We start from the raw sequence: 24,626 nt of genomic DNA, 5'->3' as shown, positions 1-24,626 counted from the left end.
GTGAGTGGGAGAGTTTAGTGGTAGGGTGATTGCTCAGTGTTTGGGATTAGCATGACTCTCTCACCCACTCTCTCCCTATCTCTCTCTCTCTCTCTTTCTCTACATATATATCTCGGTCTTTCTTTCTCTCCCTCTCCTTCTATAAGCCCTGGGGATGGCACAGCTTTAGTTAAACTGCTCTATTAAACGGCGCCTGCTGAGAAAATCAAATTATAACTTCCTTTAATCAGCGAGTATCAGTGGCCCACACAGGAGCAGCAGGCTCTGACAACACAGAGAGAGAGAGAGAGAGAGAGAGAGAGAGAGAGAGAGAGAGAGAGAGAGAGAGAGAGAGAGAGAGAGAGAGAGAATGAGACTGTGACTGGAGACCTGAGGGAGGCCGATATGAACCTGTCTCCCGTCTGCTTTGGTTCCCATGGCAACAAGATAGAGTGAGGGGGAATATGGGTTGTGGAATGTCTGCATCTATCGTTTCCTCTCTGTAAGCATTCATACACAAAGATAGGAGAGAGGAAGAGAATATGCTTAGTGAGTCAGGGTGTCCTTCTGTTTGGGTGGCGTTTGAAGGAGGGTGCACGGCACACGCACATATATTGTCATATGTCCCCAGTACTGTACTTAAGTACAATTATTGTACTTTAAGTACTTCCATTTATTTATTTTTTTATAATTTCTAGGCCTACTTCACTACAAATCAGTGGGAAATATTGTTCTTTTTACTCCACTACATTTATACAACAGTTTTAGTTTCATATTAAGAGGCAATAACAAAACATAAGATTAGAAAAATATACAATGCATTTTTATATATTAAACCAGTGGTTCTCAACCTTTTTGGTCTTGTGACCTCTTACAAACAACTGTTTACTTGGGACACCTTGTCATGTTTCTAACTGTTTTCTCACTATATTGTTTCCTTAACTATGATGTGCAGACTCAATGTAATCCCTGCCTAGATTATGTTCACAGGCAACCTTCATTTGCATGTGAATGAAGCGCTAAATGTATGAATCACCAGAGTCACAGGGAGGTGTTCGAGAAGGTCTAGGTGGATGCTAGGCGTACCAGGGTTCAGGTTTCTCTCTTCCTGAGTCCTGATTGTGGTTCGGTTTAGGTAACAAAAGCACTTTGGGTAAGGTCAGAGAAAGATCATGGTTTTGGTCAAATGTTAACAATCACATTGTGTCTTGTGATTATAGTCATTGTGGACTTTTTCTGTATTAAACCAGACCACAATCTTTTCCTAACTTTAACCAAGTGCTTAAACATAACCATTACAAATTGAATAAAGCTGTGGTCACTACGAGCAAATAATGTATTGCATGATAGGATATTTTGGTGGAACATTTTCCCTAATACGTTCAGTACCAACAACTTCCAATGTTTGAAATGATATCCGGCCAGCATTATTGGGGCATTATTATGGGCACGGAAATAAAGCAATGTACTGCCGTGGACAGGAGCAGCAGTAAAACATATTTTAAACACCTAAAAAAAATCAAATTGTATATATTTAGAATATTTTTACCACTTTACCTTGCAAAGGGGGGACCAAAGAGGAACTGAATCCATTATCTATGCTCTCTTCGAAGCCTAATTTTACCTTGCAGAACACGGGAGTTCCTGGTCTATCGCTGCCTCGATTGGTTAGTTAGATTGTTTTATTGTGTGATTTGGGTGTTTTAAAGAGTTAGTTTGGATTCACTAAGTCAAACAATAAAAAAATAAATAAAAAAACCTAACCGATCGTGGCAGCGGTATACCAGCAACTCCCGTGTTCTGCAAGGTAAAATGACTGTTTTGGTCATGAGAGTCTGGTGGCATTGATGTGAACATAGATGGATATAACGGCTTCAGTTCCCCACTGGAAAAGGCTATCTGATGGCAAGGTAAAGCGGTGAAAATATTGTAAATATAGCATAAACTGACCATCCACAGCAGTACATTGCTTTTGTGCCGGTACTCCTGCCTGCTTCACCAAACTGGTGGCGTGCCGACCGCCATCTACTGTAGGTGATACACTGACTATGTATAAGTACCTCATACAACCCCACTTCAAAAAATCTGAACTATCCCTTTAACAATCAAATAATGTAATAGTATATCAGTCTGTGCAGCCTACGTTTGATACTTTAAGTACATTTAGCTGATAACACTCCTGTACTTTATTTTAAATGCAGGACTTTATTTTTACATTGTTGTATTGCTACTTCTACTTCAGTAAAGGACCTGAATACTTCATCCACCACCGGATCTCAGCTCAGTTCCTTTCATCACTGTAAAGGCCTTAGCCGTATATGCGCAATAGACTCGTGCAATCATAAATCCTTCTCGTTAGGAGGCGATCTAATCGCTCTCGCCTCTGATTAGTCATTAACAGTCCAGTTAGTGAAATGGTGAGACGCAGGTGGGTGGGCAACTGCTTAGATCTCCAGGGTCTGCCTTGACTCGCTAATGACCGGTTAATTAACATTGTTTCAGTCCTCTGGTTTGTTTACACTCACCTGCCACGGGGAAGAGTCAGAAAACACTGCTGCAGGGGACAGTAAACAAGATGAGGAGGGAAAAAGATGCCAGGGCATAAGGAAGGAACGATGTTGAAACTTATTATTTAATACAATCTTTACGTCTGAAATCAACTTCAGCATGACCAACACAAATATACATGTAAGACTGTTTAGAAAAGAGCAGGACTAGTGGTGAAATTGTGTAGAATACTATCGAACAGAATAGGCAAAGTGGTAGCATCTCAGTGCATCAACCATCATTAGGGATCAGCGAGGCTGTGCTTGTCTCTGTTACTCATAGCAACACTGCATACCATGATAATAGGCTGACTGATGATTGGTCAGGCTGCCACACTCTGGTAAGTGACCTCACCACTGTGTGAGTGAGCTCACTGTCTCAGTATTTTGATAACCCGGCCATTCCTGGCGTTCTTTACAGCACCGCCACCAAACCTGTTAATTTACAAACTGGAGGCTGTTGTAGGCCAATATAGGAACCCTGAAGATACAGTACACACCCCTGTTCCCCAAACTCAACAGGCATCCCAGTTTTCCTACAGTCACTGGTCTGAGACCAGCTGCTTTACTGTATTTTGTTAATATTCTAAATGTTAATTTGCCAGAGTTACTGTCTGTCTTCATCAATAAAATAAAATGTATCGCACCTCCAACCCACCACCTCATCCCGCCTCTCTCTACAGTGTGTCTCCACAGCATAAGACTGATTATCGAAGCTTTAAATAATGCAGATGGTAATATGATAAGTGAATGGTCAATGTGTCCTGCTTAAACACACTCCCAAACACACACAGATGATGCACACACACCCACGCATGCAGGCAGATGGGCAAACACATACACACATTGCGCTCACAGTGCAATAAATATGATTCAGTTTTTCTCCAGTTGTTTTAATGTAACATTGGGCAGAATTTGGATTTTGTTTTCCTGTTTCCAAAGTATACTGTGTTAGTCATGCCAGAGAGTTGCAGCGCTGGAGTGCCAGAACATCGACCTGAAGAGCTTTGCTAGTGTGCATGTCTAATGCAACCCAGTCTGGGAATACTGCCAGTCTACTGTTACTCCACCAGTGGGGTTTATCATACACACATGTGCACACCCACACACTTACACACACAGAACCAGAGAGGGAGGGAGTGTAAGACTGAAGGAGAGACAGAGCTTTGTGGTGTGTCACTGATCTCTGTTAGCATGCACAAACATGTCCAAAGTAGCCATGGCCTGTTTGTCAAAAGTCACAAATATGCAAATCTCATCCCACAATTTTGTGTCCTATGTACCATATCACCACGTTGCTGATGCTTTACAGTCATGTACGATATATGCAGAGACATTTATTATTATAACACACCTAACAAGGAAGAAAAAAAAAAGAAAAAAAAAAAAAGATAGGAAAAGAAAGAAAGGGAAATTAAGAAAAATAATTGGTTTCTCAAACAAACCAAATAAGTAATTAGGTTCACATAGACTTAAAATACTTCCTAAAAAACTAGTTTAAGTAATAAGAAATGATAATTTAAGTAATATTTAAAGCAAAAAATAAAAAAATCCAGCAGTCTCAGGTTCTAAAATGTGAGTCGTTTTCTTAATCGTTTGATTGTAAACCCCTTTTGGATCATTGGTGTGACAAAACAAGCATACTCATAAATGAGATTTGCATACTTCAACTTGGTAAATTACGACAGACATTTTATACTATTTTTCTGACATTTTATTGACCAATGGATTAATGGGGAGAAAAGTATTGGCTTGATTTGTGTTGATCTGTGATTTGCAGCCCTAAATTATACAAATATTGAGCACAACACATGCAACTTAAACAACGTTTCAGCATGGCATCCCTATTATCTGTGTTCAGTTAAAAACTTGCTGTTACTATGGGCCTATTTTGTCATTTTGAAAATTTGTGAGCAAGATGCCCCGTTGCTAACTCTAACTTATATAAAAATATAATACACTCATGATTGTGTCCTTGTACATTTAAACTGCCATGAACACATAAAACAAAGTCCTCACTCTCAAACTGCCTCTTGAAGAATAATGTCTGTTTGAAAAGACATCTTCACTTTGAGAGTCTAAATCAGTTCAGTACAGGAACACACACGCACAAACCCACACACCACACACACACACACACACACACACACACACACACAATCAGGCCAGCTAATATTGTGTGCACTTAAACACCAATTCATTCAGTCCCCGCTTGTCATGATTATACATTTGGGTTAGATTTGAAATGTATCTTGATTAAATATTAAGAAGGACCACTCTCACATTGCATGTTCTTAATGTTTCACTCTTCCTCTGAGGCTTGTGATAATCTGATTGTGTGTGTGCTGTAGCCAAATTTTATTTATTAAGTGGAATCAGTCTATTTTTTTAAATGTCATTTGCTACTACATGTGGACACAACAATATTTATCTGGGTCTAGCCTATATTATATAACCTATATTAATGTAAATTGCTTACAGGGCTTCTTTGCATTAAATACACGTTTTCATATTATTTCTTTCTTTCACCCACTGGAGTTTGCATCATTACAACCATGATGATTTGAGCATAAGAACCAATTATATAATTGATGATGTAACTTGTTGTCAATTAAGTGCAAATTCTGATACTGATGTCTGTAAGTGTCTTAAAGAAGAACTCCACTGATGTTACACTAAAGGTCAGTTTCATTAGGGATATCTCAGCGTGAGCTTGAAGACTACCCATTTACAACAACAAAAACAAAAATGAGTCACAAACTGGAGATGGAGTTTACGGCCATTTGCCAGTCAGGGAGCGTCAATGAAAAGATGGATGCATTGTGGGAAATGTAGGATTTCATTCATAGGACTTTGGGCCTAAAGATCTTTGTAGCCTTTGCAGCTGTGATTTTTTTTGTCTCCTTTAATACAAATGCAGATGCAGCTAAGTAAGTGCTTCTTTAAAAATAAAAAGACACTTCAATTCAACTGTGGCTAAAATGACAGCTGCATTAATGGAGAAAAACATCTGGACAAACAAATAACCACAATGTTCTTTCCACAAATGGCTTAATGTCAGCAATGACAGTAACACATGGCTGCAGCAAACAATTATAAATTAATCTGCCAATAATGGTCTTGATTAATTGCCTAATTGCATCTCATCAGAAGATGCTGAAAAATGCATTGCAAATTCCTAAAACCCAAGGTAACATCTTCAAATGTGACTGTCTTGACAAACAGTCCAAAACACCTTAAGGTAGCCTATTCACTATCACATGATAAGACAATGAAAAGCAGCAAAGTCACATGAAAAGCTGGAACTTAAGACGTTTAAAAAATGATTTCCAACGATTAGGCTAATCAAGTATGAAAATAGCTACAGATTATTTTTATGTCAGTCAACGAATCAGTTAATCGCCTCTTTACACCAGCATTGCATTTTTATTTTATTATTTTGTAATAATCCTGTGAGAACTTCCTCAAGTTTAATGCTTAACTACTCCCAAGTTCTTTATATGGTGAGAAGTTCGATGTCTCCACAAAGACAGTGGTACAACTCAACATACAATTCCAATGTTCTAAACCACAGTTGAAATGTAGATTTGTATGTTATATAGCCTAGTGTTTACCGTGTTACATCGAGTGGATGTTGGCGTTTCGCTGCTGTCCGACAGTAACATTCTCACTGGCACACAGACCTGACCTAGAATTGCTACTTAGAATTCGGGCTGAACCATCGCGCTGGAACGGGGAGGGAGGGGAGAGAGAGAGAGAGAGAGAGAGAGAGAGAGAGAGAGAGAGAGAGAGAGAGAGACGACAGGAAATCTTGACTGGGATGTAATGGAGTAGGACCACTGGAAAGCTCGGGCGAAAGGGGGAGGCATATTTCTATTTTATAATGTTCCCGTGATAATGTTGTGATTTGATTAGTGTACGATATGAATCCGTAGATCGAGGAAAACGGAGATTAAGCTAACATTCCAGGTAAGTGTTCCTTCTTTCAAATCCAGGTGGAAAGTGTCGGTACCACAGCTCGCCTCCTGGCAACGGGCACACGCGGGTCCTCCTCCCGGGGACATCTCACTCGGTATCCGTTCTTCTCTGCCTCTGTCCCCGAAGGCTGGCTAGCTAACCCACGTCGTGTCTGGCCTGGCAGACAGTGAGCACCCTTTCAACCGTAAATGCCGATTTTTCCAGCGCACCAAAAGCGGATTATTCACGATGTTTGCAGCATGGTGTGAAACCCGCGGAGAAATATTGGTTTTTACCCCATTATACTGGAGGACCGCCCGTGCTTCGTGAAAATGAAAAAAGAATACAATGCAGCATGCATGTTCTGCATTCTTCGGGAGTAGGCTACCACACCGCTGGTATTGTAATTCCTTTATTACAAATGTGTTTTAACGTGATTTATAAACGCGTAGCGAGATTATAGGCCTCGGCTGCTGATTGTGTCGGCCAGCCCTATCATCTGCCGAACGATTTAATTGTTACATTGTTAACAGAGCTAGCAGAACTTGAAAAATGAACGTTTGCCTAAGGAGGGCCTGAATTGTTTTATTAGCAGACAAAGCTCTAAAATGAACCTCATTTTGTGTGTGGTTTTTGTGTGCTTGTGGCCGACGTCGTTGTTCTCGCTCTCAGCCGCCGTCCAGTGCCTCCCTCTTCGGGGAAGACTTTGTTTGCGCTGGCCGACGCTCCATGAATGCAAGTGCTGAAGTCCTCCCTTCCCCCCAGTTCTCTGGCGAAACAGGAACAACTTCTTTTAGGAAAAAGAAAAAAAAGTTCCTGGAGTTTCAAGCGCCGTGGAATTACTTTGTCCGCCAAGAGTTGTCCAGTGAAGCGCTGAGATTTCAGGGGGGGGAAGTCTAGTCTCTGTAGTTGTGTGCTTTACGTTTATTTGCAGAGTTTTAGGTTTGTAGATGTCTGTGTATATTTTAGGACAACTTCCTCGACTAGGCCCGTTTGTGAGTAACTTGTGTGGCATTGTGCTCTGTTACCTTGGCAAGACCAAGAGAGGTAAACATGGCAAAGAATGTGTTCAGTGTTTTAGTTTTACCAACCTTTTTTTTAACTTGACTTGTGAGCGAGTGAAAAAAATCCACAGGTCGTATAGTGTAAAAATGTTTAGTAAGACATCTGATACCCGGGAATTTTGGGAATTGACTCCCCTAATTAAGTCTTAATGCGTTAGCTTTCGTGAGTTTATAAAGCAACAATCAATAAATCGTTTATTTTTTATTTTTTTTAATTAAACATTTTTTAAAGAACTCAAAAATAAATGTACCGCAAATGTGTATCCAGCGTCATATTGCCTGAATGCTATGGTTTGTCCATCATAATTGCAAAGAGAAATGTTGTGCTTTGTTGCAGTTTGTCTTCTACTGGTCCTTTTTAGCTGATGCTGTTTTCCAGAGCAACCTCTGAGTTAGCAGGTAGCGGTTCAGTGTCTTGTCTAAGGGCCGACGTAGCCTACCTGCCAGTTGCTGAGATTTAACTAGACCATCCTCTTACAGGACTCTGGTCTCTTCCATTGCTAGGCAACACTGCTGTCTGCCACAGACGTGTATCTGTTGCATATTCTTCAGTCTGTTTTCATATATATTTTTTTTTATTTTCTATGACCCGCACTCACTACTTCTACCCTATTTTCTTTGCATTATTGAGGTGTAAAAAAAGTCCCATTTTCACTTGGTATTTGGAGGAAGGAGGAAGTCCTCTTGAATGCAAAGAAACAAGTAAGATCTTGGTAGAGTATCATACGCTGTTTTGTAGTCCCTTATGTGTACACCGGTCGATAACTGAAGTATAAATGAGCGTCTGGGTTAAAAAGGCGAGTGTATACTGTCACTGTTGCCCCTAATGACCAGAGCTTTGCGTCGGTTATGTGTTTGCTACATGTTGGTCTTGTCAACACGAGTGACTGAGTGCTTTTCCTTGCCATTTGCTTGTGTTTCTGTCATTGAGCAAAGTTGTCTGTCTCCCTCCGTTCCAGGTGTGAATGACTTGTGGCTGTAAGGTGACGTGAGTGGGCCAGGTTCCTGCACAGCCTCCGCGGCTGACTGCTGGGAGGAATCGAGTGGAGAGCAGACATCAGTGCCCAGGGGACCTACGGCCTGGTTCTCCATATGAGGCCCTGCTGAAAGGGCAGGGGGGCTTCTGAGGTAACCCAGCTCAACTCTTGCTCTCTCTTTTTTTCTCATACATCATCACAGAGTTTCTTTCATACTTACACATCACCCCTGTTCTCAAAAGTGTACACCTATGAAAGACTGACTGACTAAATGCAGTTTGTCATCCAATTTTTTCTTTTTAGTTCTTGAAACTAGAAATGCCAAAATGAAAGTACCATAAATCACGGCAGAAACATAATACATTTTCTGAAACCATTCCCTAATACATAGTGCAGTATTTTTTACTGTGAGCCATGTTACTTGAGTGTCCGACTTCCGAGTGTGACATTTATGCACTATATGGTGCCCACAATGGAACGAAACAAAGCAATGCTATTTGCCAACATTCTCACAATGCAGTGCGTCACATGCATACAAAAATATGTATGCAAAATGATCAGTCATGTGACACCACACTTCTCAGTCTTGATGCAGGGAAATGATGATTAATTAGTGTCTGAAATTTTAATCTAGTACATTACTGAGTTTCTATCATCATTTAGGGAGTAGTGAATGAGTGGATAAGGTAGTGATTTTGGACCTGGTTTCCTCCGTAGCATTTCAAACATTTACCTGACATTAATGTTATTTCTGTTTTTAAACCTAAGACCAACTTTTCTGACATTATCACGCCTGGCAGCAAGCACTTTTTTATTGCATTCAAAGACTGGTGCTGTAACCTGATAGCTTAACACTGCTCTGATGCAACAGTAACAAGCCAGGCACTGGCTCTTCCTAACATTAGTCACTATCTCTTTGACATTTATCTATGGATGTGCCTACATTAATAGCTGCAGTCTGATGAGAGAGGCCTTGAGTTGTAGAGTGGGTAACTCTGTACCACCACTTTTGATGCTCAGGGAAATGGCTTAAGGAAAAGGACCTCACTGCTTTGGACTATCAGTGCGATGTTTGGTCTTATTCTCTGATCTGCACATGCTGAGAACACATCACGGTCAGGGCACTCTTCCTGAGAATGCTGTCCACACTGTTTATTTATCTGCTATCTAATCCGTGTTAACCAAAAATCACAGTGAGGTGAAGGACGCAGGGAAATGAATATTATTGTAGAGCGGCAAAGGATTTATTTTTCTCCTCTGTGTATTGGGCTCTCATGTTTCCATGCATTTGTTTGCTTCATGGGTTTTCTAATTAAAACTCGCAAGGCTTGTGTTGTGTATGACATGGAGGGATGTGTTTGAGAGGCGGGTTGTCTCATTGTGTGTAGTGGGTGGCAGGAGGCTCCCCTCCCTGTTCATACGGTAGATTGGACCCAAGTGTGTCCGTATTTTCTATCGCTTGAAATGTTTTTCACCCTGTTGCCTCATTATGATCTTTTTTTTTTTTTTTTTTTTTTTTTTACCCGTTTGCTCATAAACTAAAAGTATTTACATTTAGGAAAAAAAAAAGCACCAACTTCCCTTTTACCTAGAGAAGGATGGTCTGTCTAGTCCACACAGCGTTCCAGGATGGGAGACAAACGTGCTCTGGTTTATTGGCATTTCTTTAAACCAATCACAATCGTCTTGGGTGGCACTATGCGCCGCACGGAGCCGCGTTGGCACTGCAAAATAGCCTTGGGAGGAACTTGTTTTGGTGGAACATGTACGTTCAAAAGTTGTTTTAGTCGTGTAACAGAAAACTCAGATTGGACAGATAGTCTAGCTAGCTGTCTGGATTTACCCTGCAGAGATCTGAGGAGCAGTTAACCATAGTCTGCATAGTACTAGTAGACTGTAGTTTAAAATTCCAATACAAAGAAAGCGGAAGGTAACTGATATCCGGCTGAAAAAAGTGTGATCCGGCGGCAACAAAACAATCCTGGAAGTGGAACGTTGTGGATATAGACTACTATTTACCTGGTGTTCTGAGCCAGACGTCCATTCACAATTAAAGAATGCTGAATGACTACTGCAATAGACCATGTCATAGTAGGAAAAGCACAGGTGTATTCAAAACCATTAATGATGGCTGCATTCCACTTAGGAGAGGCCCTGGTATTGTGCAGGCTGACTCACTGAAATAACTTACTGGGACACTGGATGGAATTGAGCCATCGTTAAGGTTATCAGTTTCAGCTGTGCTTTTCCTACTATGACAAGTCAAAATGTCTGCTGTGAAAAAGGTCCATAGTCAGGCCTCCATGGCACAATAATTATGTAGTGTTCCCCAGGGAGCAGGAAAATACTAGCGTATTTGGTTTTTAACCATCGTCGTTTTGCAAGTTCACATTCAACAATTTTAGAGTGATGTTGAATTATTGCTGTTATGCCAAGGAAATTGAAACAGCTCAACATTACAGAACTACTGTACATAAAATTGTCATGTTCAATTATGTACAGTCTACTTTGACATTTCCTGTAGAACATGTTAAATGTTAGTATAAAACACTAGAGAGTATTTATTTATTTTTTTTTTTTTACAGAAGACACATTTTCCTTCCTCAGTTTGTACAAGAGGGTTCAGAGGTACTAAATTCAATTTACTGCTCGAGGACATTGTATGAGCTTTGAAATTAATGGTGGATGCTTTGATTTCTGTCTATTGATTTATTGATTGCTGCAAATATTGTCCATTTTCCCCACCAGTAGTCATAATCAGTTGTCACGTCTTCTTTGTCAGTCAAAATAAGTAGTAATCGGGTTTGGTATTGGCACCTATTGATACTTTATTAAATTAATTCGGTATTGACCAGATGTCACCAATCCACATTAAATACGATTTCTATCACTGCCAGTATAAAATTGTGACCACACAGTTTTATAGATCTTCTAAACACACTACAATTAAAATCAGTTCCACTCAGTAGGTTACCCAGATTTTTTTGTTGTTGAGAAAGACAAAAGTGAGCCGGTATTAGACTGTACTCTGTCTCAGCCAATACCCTGAGTTTAGGAATCAGAAAAAATGGAATTGGTATATCCCTAAAAATAATAATTGTACTTGTGAAAGAGCCAGCTACAAATTGCAGAAGCCAGATGGCACCAATGACAATAAAACTTAAAACAAGATAAAGTGGATGACAATACGGTAAAATTGCTATTCAAATATTAAAAAGCTAGTGTTAAAATACTTTAAATAGATCAAATGACACAAATATCTATTACCTAATTTATAGCCATTCATGAAATGCCGATATTTCAGCGTGTAGAAGTGCATCAGTTGTTTACTTTATTTATTCATTTGTATATTCTACGCTGACCAATATAGAGCAGTCATCACTTAGAAATGTTATAAAGATAAATTATTATAATAAAGGAAATGGGCTACACTAGGCTGGAGGGCAGCATTTTTAAACAAATCTTTTAAGACTCTTAGGACCAGCTTCTAGTAGTAAGTCTTTACAGCTAACGGTGGCTTTCCAAACAGTTACAGCTATAAATATAAATGTGTTTTTTGGTTGTTGTTTTTTTTTTTACTAGCTGCATTTCATATATTTTTTAATGTAGGAAGTCTTAGTCTATGTGGATGTGTGGTGGGATTGTTGCCCATACTGGATCCTCAGGGACATGTCTGACTGAGTCAGAATGTACCTATAATTCTGCTTTCATGTTTCTCTGCTGTGATGGACAGTTACTGCACAGACATGCTGCTGCTCCTCCTGTCCTGAAGGGAGGGGTCCTCTCAAACAGAGCTGCTCCCAGATGGAAGCTTGGGGCTATGGTGACCTGCAGTCCCCTCTACTATCTATGCTAAAAGTTGCCAGCCTGGCTGAGGTCCTCTCCAGCTACCAGATACATTTTTTTGATAAGATAAGATTTTGTCCACTACACCGCCTGTTTTTTTGTTGTTGTTTTTTTTTATATTTATTTTTTTGTCCATGTCCTCTGCAGCAGGGAGAAGATGATATTGGTCAAATTAACCTGGTGCATGTGACACAATTCAAAGAGCTTGTTTTTATGAACCAGTGATAAGCATCCTTCAACTGTATCAAATCTTCAGTATTAGTGATAATGAGAGGACGCTTGGTATCCTTTATTTATTTATTTATATATATATATATATATATATATATATATATATATATATATATATATGTATGTATGTATGCATGCAGAAAGTCTTTGGTAATCTTTTACATTAGTTTGTAAGATAAAAAGCAATGCTTTACAGAGTATACAGTAGAGGTGTGAATCTTCACTGATCTTTTGATTACGTTTATCATATCTTTGATTTGATATCTCGATGCGTCAAATACATTTTTCTATTTAAGCCATATAGGTTATTCAATTCATAGTTTTTCAAGCTTCAAAAACAAAACATTCTGCAGTGCTCTAATACTAAATAAATTGGATACATAAAACTACAGCACTGAGCACATGGCGATTCCTGAATGTGCAAAACATAACAGAATATGTAAATGGAAAGGTTGTTAGGCATACATTAAATTGTAAACAGAAATAATCGATTATGGCCCGGTCGATTATCGATGCAGCATCGTCCATGTCCACTATTCGATGCATCAATTATTTGATTAATTTCAACACCTTTAGTATACAGTATGTTTTTTTTTTTTTTTTGTGATTTTTTTTTTATTTCTTTTTTTAGCAAATGAAACTACAAACAGTGTATTGGTTAATATTGTATTTTGTATAGTAACCACCAGTGATTCTGGCTTTGCAGCCATGTTGCCACCAGGTTGTTGACACCTCTGTACTTCTTTTTTGCTAAGAGAACTACAAAACTGTACAAAGATGACGGTTTTCCCCAAGTCAGCTGCTATCAATTACAGGCTGATCAATATGACGTGAACAAGCAACAAATTAGATGTCGCAGTTTTTTTTTGTAATATCAGTCCATCACTACGGGTGGCAATCGGCAGGGACCTCCCAATAAAATCTGATATTGACTCCTAAGGTACTAATGCTAACATCTGTTGTAATTCATCGAGTGCTAAATTTCTGTAATGTTGTGGTTTGATAGGATTTTTGGTGCTATCTGGTTGCTTTTTTAATATTGGATTATGTGGAGCAGATAATTGGAGGCGGTGTGTTGTCAAAGTTACTGGGATGCATCTGGAGTCTGGGCAAGCAAATCAACAGATTCCTATCCTTTTCTGCTTCTACAGTTTAGTTCTGGATGATGTAATGCTGGATCTGCCTGCATGTTGGTTGTTTTACTGCCAAAGTATATTTTGTTTCATACAAACAACTGGAGTATTATCAGTTTTTTATTTTACATATTTATTTTTTAAATCATCACTTCCAAAATAGTGCCACACCTTGGATTTGAACTGCTCAAATCTCATCATTATCCATGGTTGTTTTTTGCTCACTGTCTAATAATTTGAGCCATCTGCCTATGCTCATAAACAAAGGAAGTGGATGTATTCACCTTCCCTCTCAATCAGTTTTAACCCTCTTGAATTTAATGAAAAAACAATCATATGTCTTTAACATAGAGAGCAAAAATGTTGATTCTAGAGTCCTAATTCTCACATTCCCCCTCCTATTCAAGTCACCATTGCAACTTCTGAGAGCAGCTACTAGAGCTATACAACCCTACAAGAGGTGTGACAACAAGTAGAGTGTTTAACAACATAATCATCTCTTTCCTGAAAGATAAGGTGTTAAGAGTAACGGAAGTTTAATGTTTCTCTAATATTAAGATTAATGGGCAGATTGCGTTTTAAGCCACTTTACCTGGGTTACATGGGCAATATACTGTATGCATTCAACATACCGGTATTAATGCGGGTAATAGCTGGGTAGACATGTCTTGTTGCAGAGCGTTCATAGTTTCAGAGGCACGCAAGCTCAGACTCATGGGAACGGCAGATGCCATAAACATCTCAGACATTATTAGAACAGCTAACTACTGCCGCATTCAATGTGCAATAGTATGAGTATGTGCAGGTATATTGCTCTGTGCCTGTATACCTAATTGAATAGGTATTAGCCAGTGTGTTTTTAAAATTCCATGGGAATGAGACACAAGTGCAAACTGAGGTAATTCAGGGACACAATTTGGCTCATATTCTCTCCAGAGTGCTAATTTTGTTGTGCGATAGGCGAGGAGACGGCACATGCATTGTATACTCTCGGTTTGTGAGTATTCTGCTTTGAGTAATGTCTATGTCTATGCTGGTTTGATGTCATGCCAGGTCAGTGAAGATGCCTGAACTGTGTCACATGGTCTGACAGGTTGAGAAGTCATTTTGTTTGTTGCATAGTGATTTGTAATGTAGAAAAAAAATCTAATGGAGAACAAGGATTTGGGCTGCACATCTTGACATTTCATTCCTTTCCTGCCTAATGTTCTTAGTGCTATAAATGGAGGTTTTGCACAGTGTGGGTTGGATTGACTGCTGTTTCTAATGTGGGTATTCTGTGCTCTGTGTTGTGAGGTTTAGTAAAGACATTATTGACACTTGTGTGATATATAATTGCAAGTGGCTTGCAAGAAGAGCCTTTTAACCAGCAAGCGAGGAACGCAAGCCTCCTTTACACTTTTCCTCAATGATCTGCTCGGCCTCTGAAGGGCCTGGCTGTTGGGGTTTCCCACAATGCTTTTAGCCACAGGGAGACGTCCTCCCAGCATGAACAAGGAAGGAATGTGGCCCGAGTGTGGGAGCGACTGTCAGGATTGAGGGAGGGAGTCACGGACCAGAGAGCATGGTCAAGGGATGGGAGGAAAGAAGGGGTCTGCACAGAGGGCAGCAGAGTTTCTCTTAAGCAAATGGAGTTTCTGTTTGGATTTACATTTTAGCAACAAATAAGAGAAAGGAAGTGTCCTTCTACTAGAAGTCTACATGTGTTCAAAATTTTGATCCTGAGGAAAACCTACCTCAACCATAATGTGCATGAATTAATATAAAAAAGGCACACAATCTGGAAGGGATCTGAAAAGATCCAGACTTGGTCTGAACTAGTCCTGAGGCTGATTAGGAACGTATCCTAAATGCGGTTGACCCAAACAGAGCCAAAAAAAAAAAAAAGAGACCACAGACAGTTGATTGGTGGTGTCGCATGCTGGGCCACCAATCAACGAGCAGCTGTAGTGGAGTGCCTTGGTAGCTGAGTGCACATGCCACATTACCGCAATGTCCCGGGTTCGATTCTAGCTTTGTGGCATATCATTCCCCTCTCTCTGCCCCCATTTCCAGTCTTTGACTCTACACATGCACACATCTTAAAAAGAAAAACAGCTATAGTCTGAAATTGATTTTTTTTTTCTTGCCTTAAGAAACATTTTCTTCTGCAGTTTGACACACCACATAATCAGAGCTGATTGGAAATTCGCTAGGATCCATCAGTGCGTATTGATTCATAGACCCAAGACCTGTACCGAGTATGACTTAACATAATCTGAACCTGGCTCAACTTGGGTCCAGGGTCGGATCTCACTTATTAGACCTGTGAGGTACTCTGCTTACTACTGATCAATTACCGTCAGAAAACCCTAGTGCTTCACAGTTGGACCGTGAGGCAGACTCCTTGTCTATCTGTAGCTACCGTAGCCATGGCTTGCAATTCTAACATTTGCAGGCCATTGAAGTGTGATCAGTTTGTGGGTGCAAAGTTCTAATGTTAAGCGAAAGAGCATGATTTTATGTGCCTGATAAAGAAGAAATCTTGCTGCCTCAAGATGGCACATATTGCATAGGCCTATATGTTTGTCTTCACAGGTCAGCTGCTCATGGTTTTTCATTTTGGCTTTGGCATTGCACACACATCACTACTAGCGAAGGAGAGAATTAAAGAAGAAGTAATTTTCAGTCAATTGCCTGAAATTGACCAACCAACCTTCTTGTATAAATGCTGTTATTAAGTGTATATTATGTTAACGCTTTTGCAAAGTCCAAAAGTTGCAATATACATTTAATGTTCAGTTTTTATGTTTAATACGTAAGGTAAATGCGGTGTTAACCTTGTACTCTTTACCTTTACATTTTTGGCCACAATAATGGTACCGTAAGTATTTGATACTGGTGCGCCCCTAATTTGCTGCCACGCTTGTTTTGTTAGAGAAATAATGGCACATTTTTGCCTGTCAGCTTGTCTCTTTGTCATGTATTGATTAGATAGGTGAAAGGGAGTGTGTGTGTGTGTGTAAGCAAGACACACCCACTTAGCCAGAGATCCAGAGACGCAGGGCAGATGGACAGAGATGGAAGTGTAGGCTGAAGTGTGTGAGACGGAGATCAGAGCAGGCCGGAGTGCTGATTGCCAGTCCTGCTGCTGGAGCTGGCCGCCACACATGGCACTGTGCCCAGGCTTCGCCAGCAGATGTGTCACTAGTGAATCAGCTGTGTGTATGTGTGTCTCAGACACCCACACAACTGCGACTTGTGTAATAACCCCCTTCTCCTCTTACGGGTTAATCTGTATCACACCCCTTTCCCATCCTCCTGCTTTCATTGCCACTTCCATCATTGTGATGGACACGGCAAGGCTTCTGTCACCACGATATGACATGACAAAATGTGACATTACACACGTCTCCTCCCTGGGGATGGAGGGGCATCGTCTGCAGACCAGAGGAAAGGATGAACCGAGGATGGTGGAGCGAGAGTTGATGCACAAATGCACGACAGACAGACCAAGGGAGAGGCAGCTGGTACTGGGGGTAACAGTGTGAGTGAGGTGGGGGGGGGGGGGGACTAAAAACATACTCAGGTGAGCAGAAGAGAGTACCTGGGTGTAGAGACAGATGGAGATGTAGCTATTGTACTTTGGGAGCAGTTATGTGTTAGAAAGAGAATGCGGAAATGTTCATTTGACATGTTTGTGTGGCTTGGAGCTCAGTCATGCTGCGTGAGAGCCCTTGTTCCTGTCATCGTAGATGCATTATGTCTAATGTTACATCTGTGGCGTCACAGCTCTATATTTAGTGACACTTAGCATTCCTAACATTCTACCAAGCATGAGTCATGAGTGCGATCTGCAGGGTGTGGCATGTTGGATTAATGCTCTCAGGGAGCCACCTCAACAGGTGAGCATGCAGGTGTTTCCTCAGCCAGGGTATGGTGAGATGTCCAACAGATCTTTGCTTGGAAGTCAGCAGAAGTCTTGCTTTGTTTTAGTTTCTTTAATTAGAGTTAATGCAGTTAGTTACTACTCCACAAGCAGCCAGACTGATCTGTGTGGGAACTAGTTCTAGTAAGGAAACCAGTTATGTGCAAGGAAGAACTTGGCTTTTGACTTGATTTCAGACAGCTGAATAAATATGGGATTGATATCATCCTCATATTAGCCTTTCATATGTTTAGCAAAAAATAAAGATGAAATTGTTACAAAAAGTACAGTTTCAGCATGGGTTCAGCAGGTTTAATGGTAATTAAGCTAAAGCTAGCCTCTGCAACAAAAAATAAAAAAAGTTTAATTCATAAAATAAAAAGCACCCGTCCTTAATTCAATGCACTCTGGGTTTGTCAGTCTTTTTGTTGTTTGTGTTTGTTATGGTACAACCAGTCACTTATGTTTGCTAACTTCATGAGTCATTTCACTGACTTTATGTCTCTGCTCGTGCTCCAGGAAAGTGAAGAAAAGTTAGTTGGGTATATCCAGCAATCATGTAACGTTGGCTGTAACCGTAGAAGCAGGAAAAAGTGTACTAAAGGTTTGTCAAGAATTGCTACAAAGTTCTTGCACACCAGAATATGTTATAGACCGGTGCGTTGGATGAAAAGACCCTGTGTGAAAGAACCTCAAAGATCCGGCACACTGGCGATCAATTGTACTTATTTTATTAATGACGTTTCAGTCCTTAGACTCTTATCAAGTAAAGTGCATGACACATACGGGAAGTAAACACACACCGTAGTACCTCGTGGGAAGACTTGACTGTCTTCTGCTTTTGATCTTGTTATACTTGCTGTCAAGTACTTGCTTTTCAACAAAGAAAAGTTAGAAATTGAAATGCATTCTCAGAAAGGAATTTGAGGCACAATTTGATCAATTGAGCATCAGACCAATAAATCCTCTTATTTATATTGGGGTTTTGTCTCAACATTTTGACTTGAGACTTCATATATGGTAACTTCATTTGATGAATATTGGGTGCATGTAAGTTGTGCCCTTGTGTAAAGAGATGGAAAGGCATTTTGAGAGAGGGGACTGCTGCTTCTTCTGACTGCACGGCTCCTTGCTGTTGGCTGTGCGTGTTTGTATAATCTTGCTGAAAACTGTGAAGAGAGGTGGAAATAATGTGTCTGATATTGGCCTAAACAAATAATGGGCTAAAGAAATTCTTGAGATGGAGGCCGAGCAGACGTAGAGAGCATAGGGGAGGTAGAGAGTAAAAAGGATAGAGCAATACTCCATTGTGACTGAACTGCAAAATGGGATTTGCATAAATAAGGCTGAAACATCAGCAGGCCCCTTTTACAGCCAACAGCAGGGCTGAGATGAGGGACGAGAGTTGGTGTGTGTGTTAGCACACCCCATCTTTTTAAAATAATGTCTTTGTAGTATTGTTGCGTTAAAAATGTAAGCCTGTGGGTTAGCAGCAAGGTCAAGGTTCCTCTGCTGTTGCTCACAAAACTTTAAATCCCCCACCCCCACCCCCACACCAGTGTGTAACAGGTATAAAACCTCCCATCTCCCCATCAGAGAATTTGGGGTGACGTAGCAGGGAAGGTCTGCTCTCTACACTGCGCTCAGCCAGCGTACGATGACTGTTACGTAAGCATGAAATGAAATGCTCCCTTTTAGTGCCACCCGCATTGGAAAACCCAAATCTAATTGAATTGAATTATTTTCTGCCCTCTTTTCATGTGGAACCTCATATTTCTATCAGAGGCAAGAAGCTCATTTTTAGAGCCTCATTAGACTGTTTTCCCATTAACATGCATGCACTGCAGCTCCCAGTGTGTGTGCTGTGATAGACAGTTCAGCATCTTTACTGGAGATGGAGAAAGAGAAATCTCTGTGATCACCTCTAGAGTGAGTGTGTGTGTGTGTGTGTGTGTGTTTGTGTATGCGTGCGTGTGTGCACGTGATGGGCTGCACTCCTGATGTGTATGTGTCATTGTATTCCTTATGACAGTCATGTCAGCAAGCTCCCCAATTAGTGTCTCGTTAGCGTGCAATTGGAGGGAACAGGTGATTGACAGGTCCTGCAGTTTGCGTCTGTATTCGTGTACATACTCACTTTACACACATTTGTGTATGATTGGGGTTTAGATAACACCCCTTGAGGGCATATGTGCTAGTTAAGGCTGAACCAGTGTTGTCACTTGTTTATTAACCGGTGGGAACATTTCCTCACCGTGGCATGCCTTCTCCCCCTACACCTTTCTGATGTTATAATAGAGGGGATTGCGTCCGATAATTTTTGCAAATAGCTGAAATAAAATCCAACAAGCACGCCCACTTTAGGCAACGATTGGCCAGGTGTGGGCACTTGGAAAGTAAGCAGGATTTCTCTCTCAAGCTCTCGGTTTGAATTCTTCACACAACTACTGTCGTTTTTTGACTTGAATGTCGTTGAGCAAAGTTCATTCAGTCCACACTTTTTGTCCACACTGTCCATTTTTGCCTTCCTGTTTTTGGCATAAAGCATGAAATCCTGAATGTTATTATTGACAGTGTTTGGGTTCAGAGCAGCTGTGTGGCAGGTCTTTTCCACTGTGACTTACGCGAGTCAGTTAATGAGCAAATTACAGTCAACAGCAAAATCAAACTGCATCTCTCTTTTTGCTACTTTCTTGTCCTCCCTCACAAATAGTCTTTCTTCCCTTTTTATCAAAAGTGTGCTCTAACAAAACCCCAAGTCTAGCAACAAGTACTGATTTGACACTAGTAGAAAATGTCTGTTCTGATGATAGCGTGAAATTATTTAGACACAACATTTAAACTGTGAACGTTTATACCAGGTCAATAGTTTGAGCCAAAGCCCTCTCGTGAAATTTCTGTTGATTTCTGTGTGCTGCACATCACTGCTGCAGAATTACTCATTTATGATTGTGTGTTGCGGTCCATGTTGTGTCGCAAAATAGAAACATGTCATTTCACCAGAATAGAGGGCTTTCAAGCAGTTCTGTTGTAAATAAATATGGAGTCAAATCACAAGTTCAGCAATCAATCATCCCATTGCTTCTCTGTAGAGCCCCCACTCCTGTGTCAGTGTTTTTTTTATATTTGGAGGTTAGTCTTTTCAGTGTAATTTGGATACACAAGGCTCCTCTGTGCTTCCCCCTCTCTGTCCCTGTGGAGAACCCAGCCTCTGCTCGTGTGCAGTAGTAATCTGTGGGCCCTGATAGTTGTAAATCACTTCTCCTGTCGACCAGCGAGAGACGAGTGTTGCTGCTGTAGCAGGAGTCTGCGTATTTGTCTGGTTCCCCCCCCCAAAAAAAAAAAAAAAGAAGAAAAAAAAAGAAAACACTCCCCTCCTTCTCTCCAGGGGAACTCTGGAGCCAGTTACAATGTTGAGTGTTTTTGGAAGAGCTCCTAAATATTTTCAGGATGACAATGTAATCTGACTGACTGGGCTGCTCTCTTGAACAGGATTCTCATGCAATTCTCATGCTCAACACACACAAACAGAAACACACAGTGGTTAATTTGGACAACAAAACTACCTCTCCCACTCCGCCACCACAATTTAGTGCTGGTATTTATAAAGTTGATAAAACGTGTGTGTGGGGGGGTGGGGGGTTGACTCCAGTACACTTTTTCCTGCTTGTAGCGTTACATCCAACGTTACATGATTGCTGGATATACCAAACTAACTTTTCTTCACTTTCCTGGAGCACGAGCAGATAGCATTCAGGAACATCGCAACTATTGTATAAGTTTGCAACTTTCACCCCTTGTAACTTATAACGTTAATACCGCCGTTTAAAAAAACAAAATCATACGCCTATTACCAGGGGACCTGTAACGTTACGTCTATAATAGTGCTGTCAAACGATTAAAATATTTAATCGCGATTAATCGCATTATTGTCATAGTTAACTCGCAATTAATCGCACATTTTTATCTATTCTAAATGTCCCATTATTTTTTTTCTTATCAACATGGAAAAGTGGATTGGCTTGCTTTGTGCTTTTGTTGCCTGGCTTTGACGAGGGGGCGGAGAATTTGCATCAGCTGTGTGCTTGGCCATCAAGTGGTATTTCAGACTGGACGTGCTGCGATGATAGCTCAGTTCACAACGACAAAACGCACAGATCACTTTGGTCTTGTCAATGGAACCATTTGGCAACTTTTGACTTTGACTGTTTTGCGTTACCCGATTATGCTTTCCCGGAGCAACAGTGGATTGCTTACATGGACATCGCATGAGAGACGAGACTAGACAACGGCGCCGTCCTTAAACTGTGGTGATATCATGCAATATCGTTGACGAAAAAGACAACACTACAGTGTTTTCTCTCTCTGCGCACAGACAGACAGACAGACAGACAGACAGACAGACGGCAACTGTCTGATTACTCCACATTTTAATTGTGATATTTTGTGACTAAAATCTGAATCTGAATTCTCTGTCAGGTAAATATAGTAGCACAATGTCTTCCTCTGATGTAGAAGTAGCCTACACTGTAACTAAGTAGTAGGGTATACAGGGGAGTTGCATATTAAGTAGGGGTGGGCAATCTGGACAAAAAATAATATCTCAATATTTTTGACGATAACGATAATTAGACAAGATCCTTTTTAAAAATGTGTTTTTAAAAGTCTGAGTTACTTAATCACTGATGATAATAATGGGCACAATGTTGAATGAAAACCGTTCTTATTTATTTTCTTTAAAATGTAAGTATTCAAGTAAAAACAATTCAGAGACCTAAAATACTAATTGAACTAGTGTAGGAACATTGAACTCTGAGTCAACATTCAGTTGTACACCTCTGCTGTAATGTTAATTGTGCAGCATACAAGCAAGATGAAATCATAATAAACAAAGGGCTCTGTTCTGTAACATATTGCACACAACCATGTCCTTATTGGAAGCAGTCCTGGAGCTGGGATAGGTCCGTGTCAGGCCAGCTTTTGATAGTCCTTCTACTTGGCTGTATAGTCCTTCTGACCGGGATGTATACTGGGATCAGGAGTTGGATGTGATCTGACTGGCCCAGGTGAGGGAGAGGTGCAGTTCTGTATGCTTTCTTGATGTTAGAGTATACATGGTCTAGTGTGTTCTTCCCTCTAGTAACACAATCTACATGCTGGAAAAAGCTGGGGAGTACAGACTTTAAGGACGCCTTGTTTAAGTCCCCTGCTACAATATGTATCCCCTCTGGGTGAACGCGCTGCAGTTTGTTCCCTATGGTTAGCAGTGAGCCAAACTTGTGCTAACGTTAGTGTCGGGGGCTATGTAGACAACAGTGTGCTGTAAATTACCGACAGGGCTTCCAGGTCAGGTGAGCAGTGCTGGGCAACGATCCTGCAGCTGATACTCCATTCATTATTCACAAAAATGCAGTCCTCTGCCTCTGGTCTTGCCGGAGTTCTTGTCTTGATCGTGCCGGTAGCTAGCTCGGCCTGCTAGATGCCGACAACAATCCCCGGAGAGCCCGGTCCGGCTATGTCCTTGACATTTGTGTTTTGAAGTGTTTTTTTTTCTAAGTAATTTAAATACTCGATAATGCCAATTTGCACATTGTTAACACAACAATGACGATATTATTGTAGACGATATATATCGCCCACCCCTAAAAGTGGTTTGGGGTCCTTCTGTAAGTAATTTTGGGGTAGACTACAATTTGGTTTTGGAGAATTCTACAACCAGCAATACCACAGGCCAAGCAATCATCCCGTTCCAAACATCGGGCTCTGTATTAGTAGTATCAAAGACTTACCTGACTGATGTTGGATTTTGTTTTTAGGCCAATATCATTATTGATATTTATTAAGGTCCAAACTGATGATATATGAGCTAATAGTCATCTTTTTAAATGAACAATATAAAAAAAAATGTTTTTTTAATAAGGATTCCTTGATTTCATTTTTGAAAGTTTTGAGTTGTGCTCTCCATTGAACCCAAACACATTCATATATACTGTGGAAATAACATTAAAAATGGTTCTTCTGTTCTATTGAAGTGTCCCAGTAATTAATGTTATGATTAACACCTGTGCTTTCGCTACTGCAACATGTCAAAATGTGATTCCATTCCCGCTGACATGAATTAAAGCTGACCAAAGCCACTGTGAAAGATAAAAATAACAACTTTAAACAACCACCTTTTCAAGCCGACACACGTCTATTGATACTATAAAGATTTTGGGAGGAGTGTCACTTAAAGTTGGTTCAAAATGTGGTTCTCTTTCTCAGTTTTGTTAACCGTTCTTTTTCCTCTCTTTTCTCTCTCAACAGTGTGCCCAAGGGCCGTTGAAAGCCCCCTTGGGGGAGTTTCATAAATACACACTGAACAAGAAAAGACTCCTGGACTATTGTTATTGTTTTTACACACTCTCTTACACACACACACACACACACACACACACACACACACACACACACACACATACATACATACACGTGCGCACACACACTCATACAGACAAGGACATAGAGAGAATGTTGGAGGTCCAAGAGGAGAGGCCAGCGGCGGCAGGTACAGCAGCGACACATTTCAATAAGAAGGAGCGAGGGAAGAAAGAGCGAGAGGAGGCCAAGGACGGTCGGGGAAACCTCTCCAACATCGGGAATCCTGTTCCTGGCTCCAGGAACGTGCGCACAAAAGCGGCGCTCACACACACCGGCAGTCCTCACCAGCTCATCACTTCCCCCTGTTCTGTAGTCCTGGGAGCCCCATCAATGCACTCCAATAGGCTAAAGAACTCCCCGTCCACCAACACACAGAGGTGAGTGGACTCACACTGACCACCTGTGGGTGTAGTGCTGTGATGCAGCTGTAATGTAATAATAAGCAAGCACTGGTTTGTGTGTTTATAAGCGTGTGAGATCCTGATGATTGTTTTAACAGCCTAATCAGCCAAACGCTGATCTAAATGTTGATTAAAATTATGCATTAAATCCAGACTTTTCTATGA

At 40.7% G+C, this 24,626-nt stretch overlaps 1 protein-coding gene across 5 annotated transcripts in view; it reads left to right on the top strand.

Annotated features, from left to right (window-relative positions):
• Positions 1-6,294: 6,294 nt before the first annotated feature.
• Positions 6,295-24,626, top strand: part of bcl9 (BCL9 transcription coactivator) — a 32,866-nt gene continuing 14,534 nt past the window's right edge. Inside the window, exons 1-3 of one of the 5 annotated variants that reach the window (XM_028591180.1) lie at positions 6,295-6,494; positions 8,506-8,674; positions 23,947-24,437. In XM_028591180.1, coding sequence (XP_028446981.1) covers positions 24,151-24,437 — 287 coding nt within the window. In that variant the 5' untranslated portion in view covers positions 6,295-6,494; positions 8,506-8,674; positions 23,947-24,150. Of the gene's footprint in view, positions 6,495-6,526; positions 6,881-7,084; positions 7,530-8,505; positions 8,675-23,946; positions 24,438-24,626 lie in introns of those variants that run through there. The other 4 variants (XM_028591184.1, XM_028591181.1, XM_028591183.1 and 1 more) reach the window with 4 other exon arrangements.

The sequence above is a fragment of the Perca flavescens genome, chromosome 11, assembly GCF_004354835.1.
Source record: "Perca flavescens isolate YP-PL-M2 chromosome 11, PFLA_1.0, whole genome shotgun sequence".
Lineage (NCBI taxonomy): Eukaryota > Metazoa > Chordata > Actinopteri > Perciformes > Percidae > Perca > Perca flavescens.
This window is presented reverse-complemented; position numbering and strand designations above follow the sequence as displayed.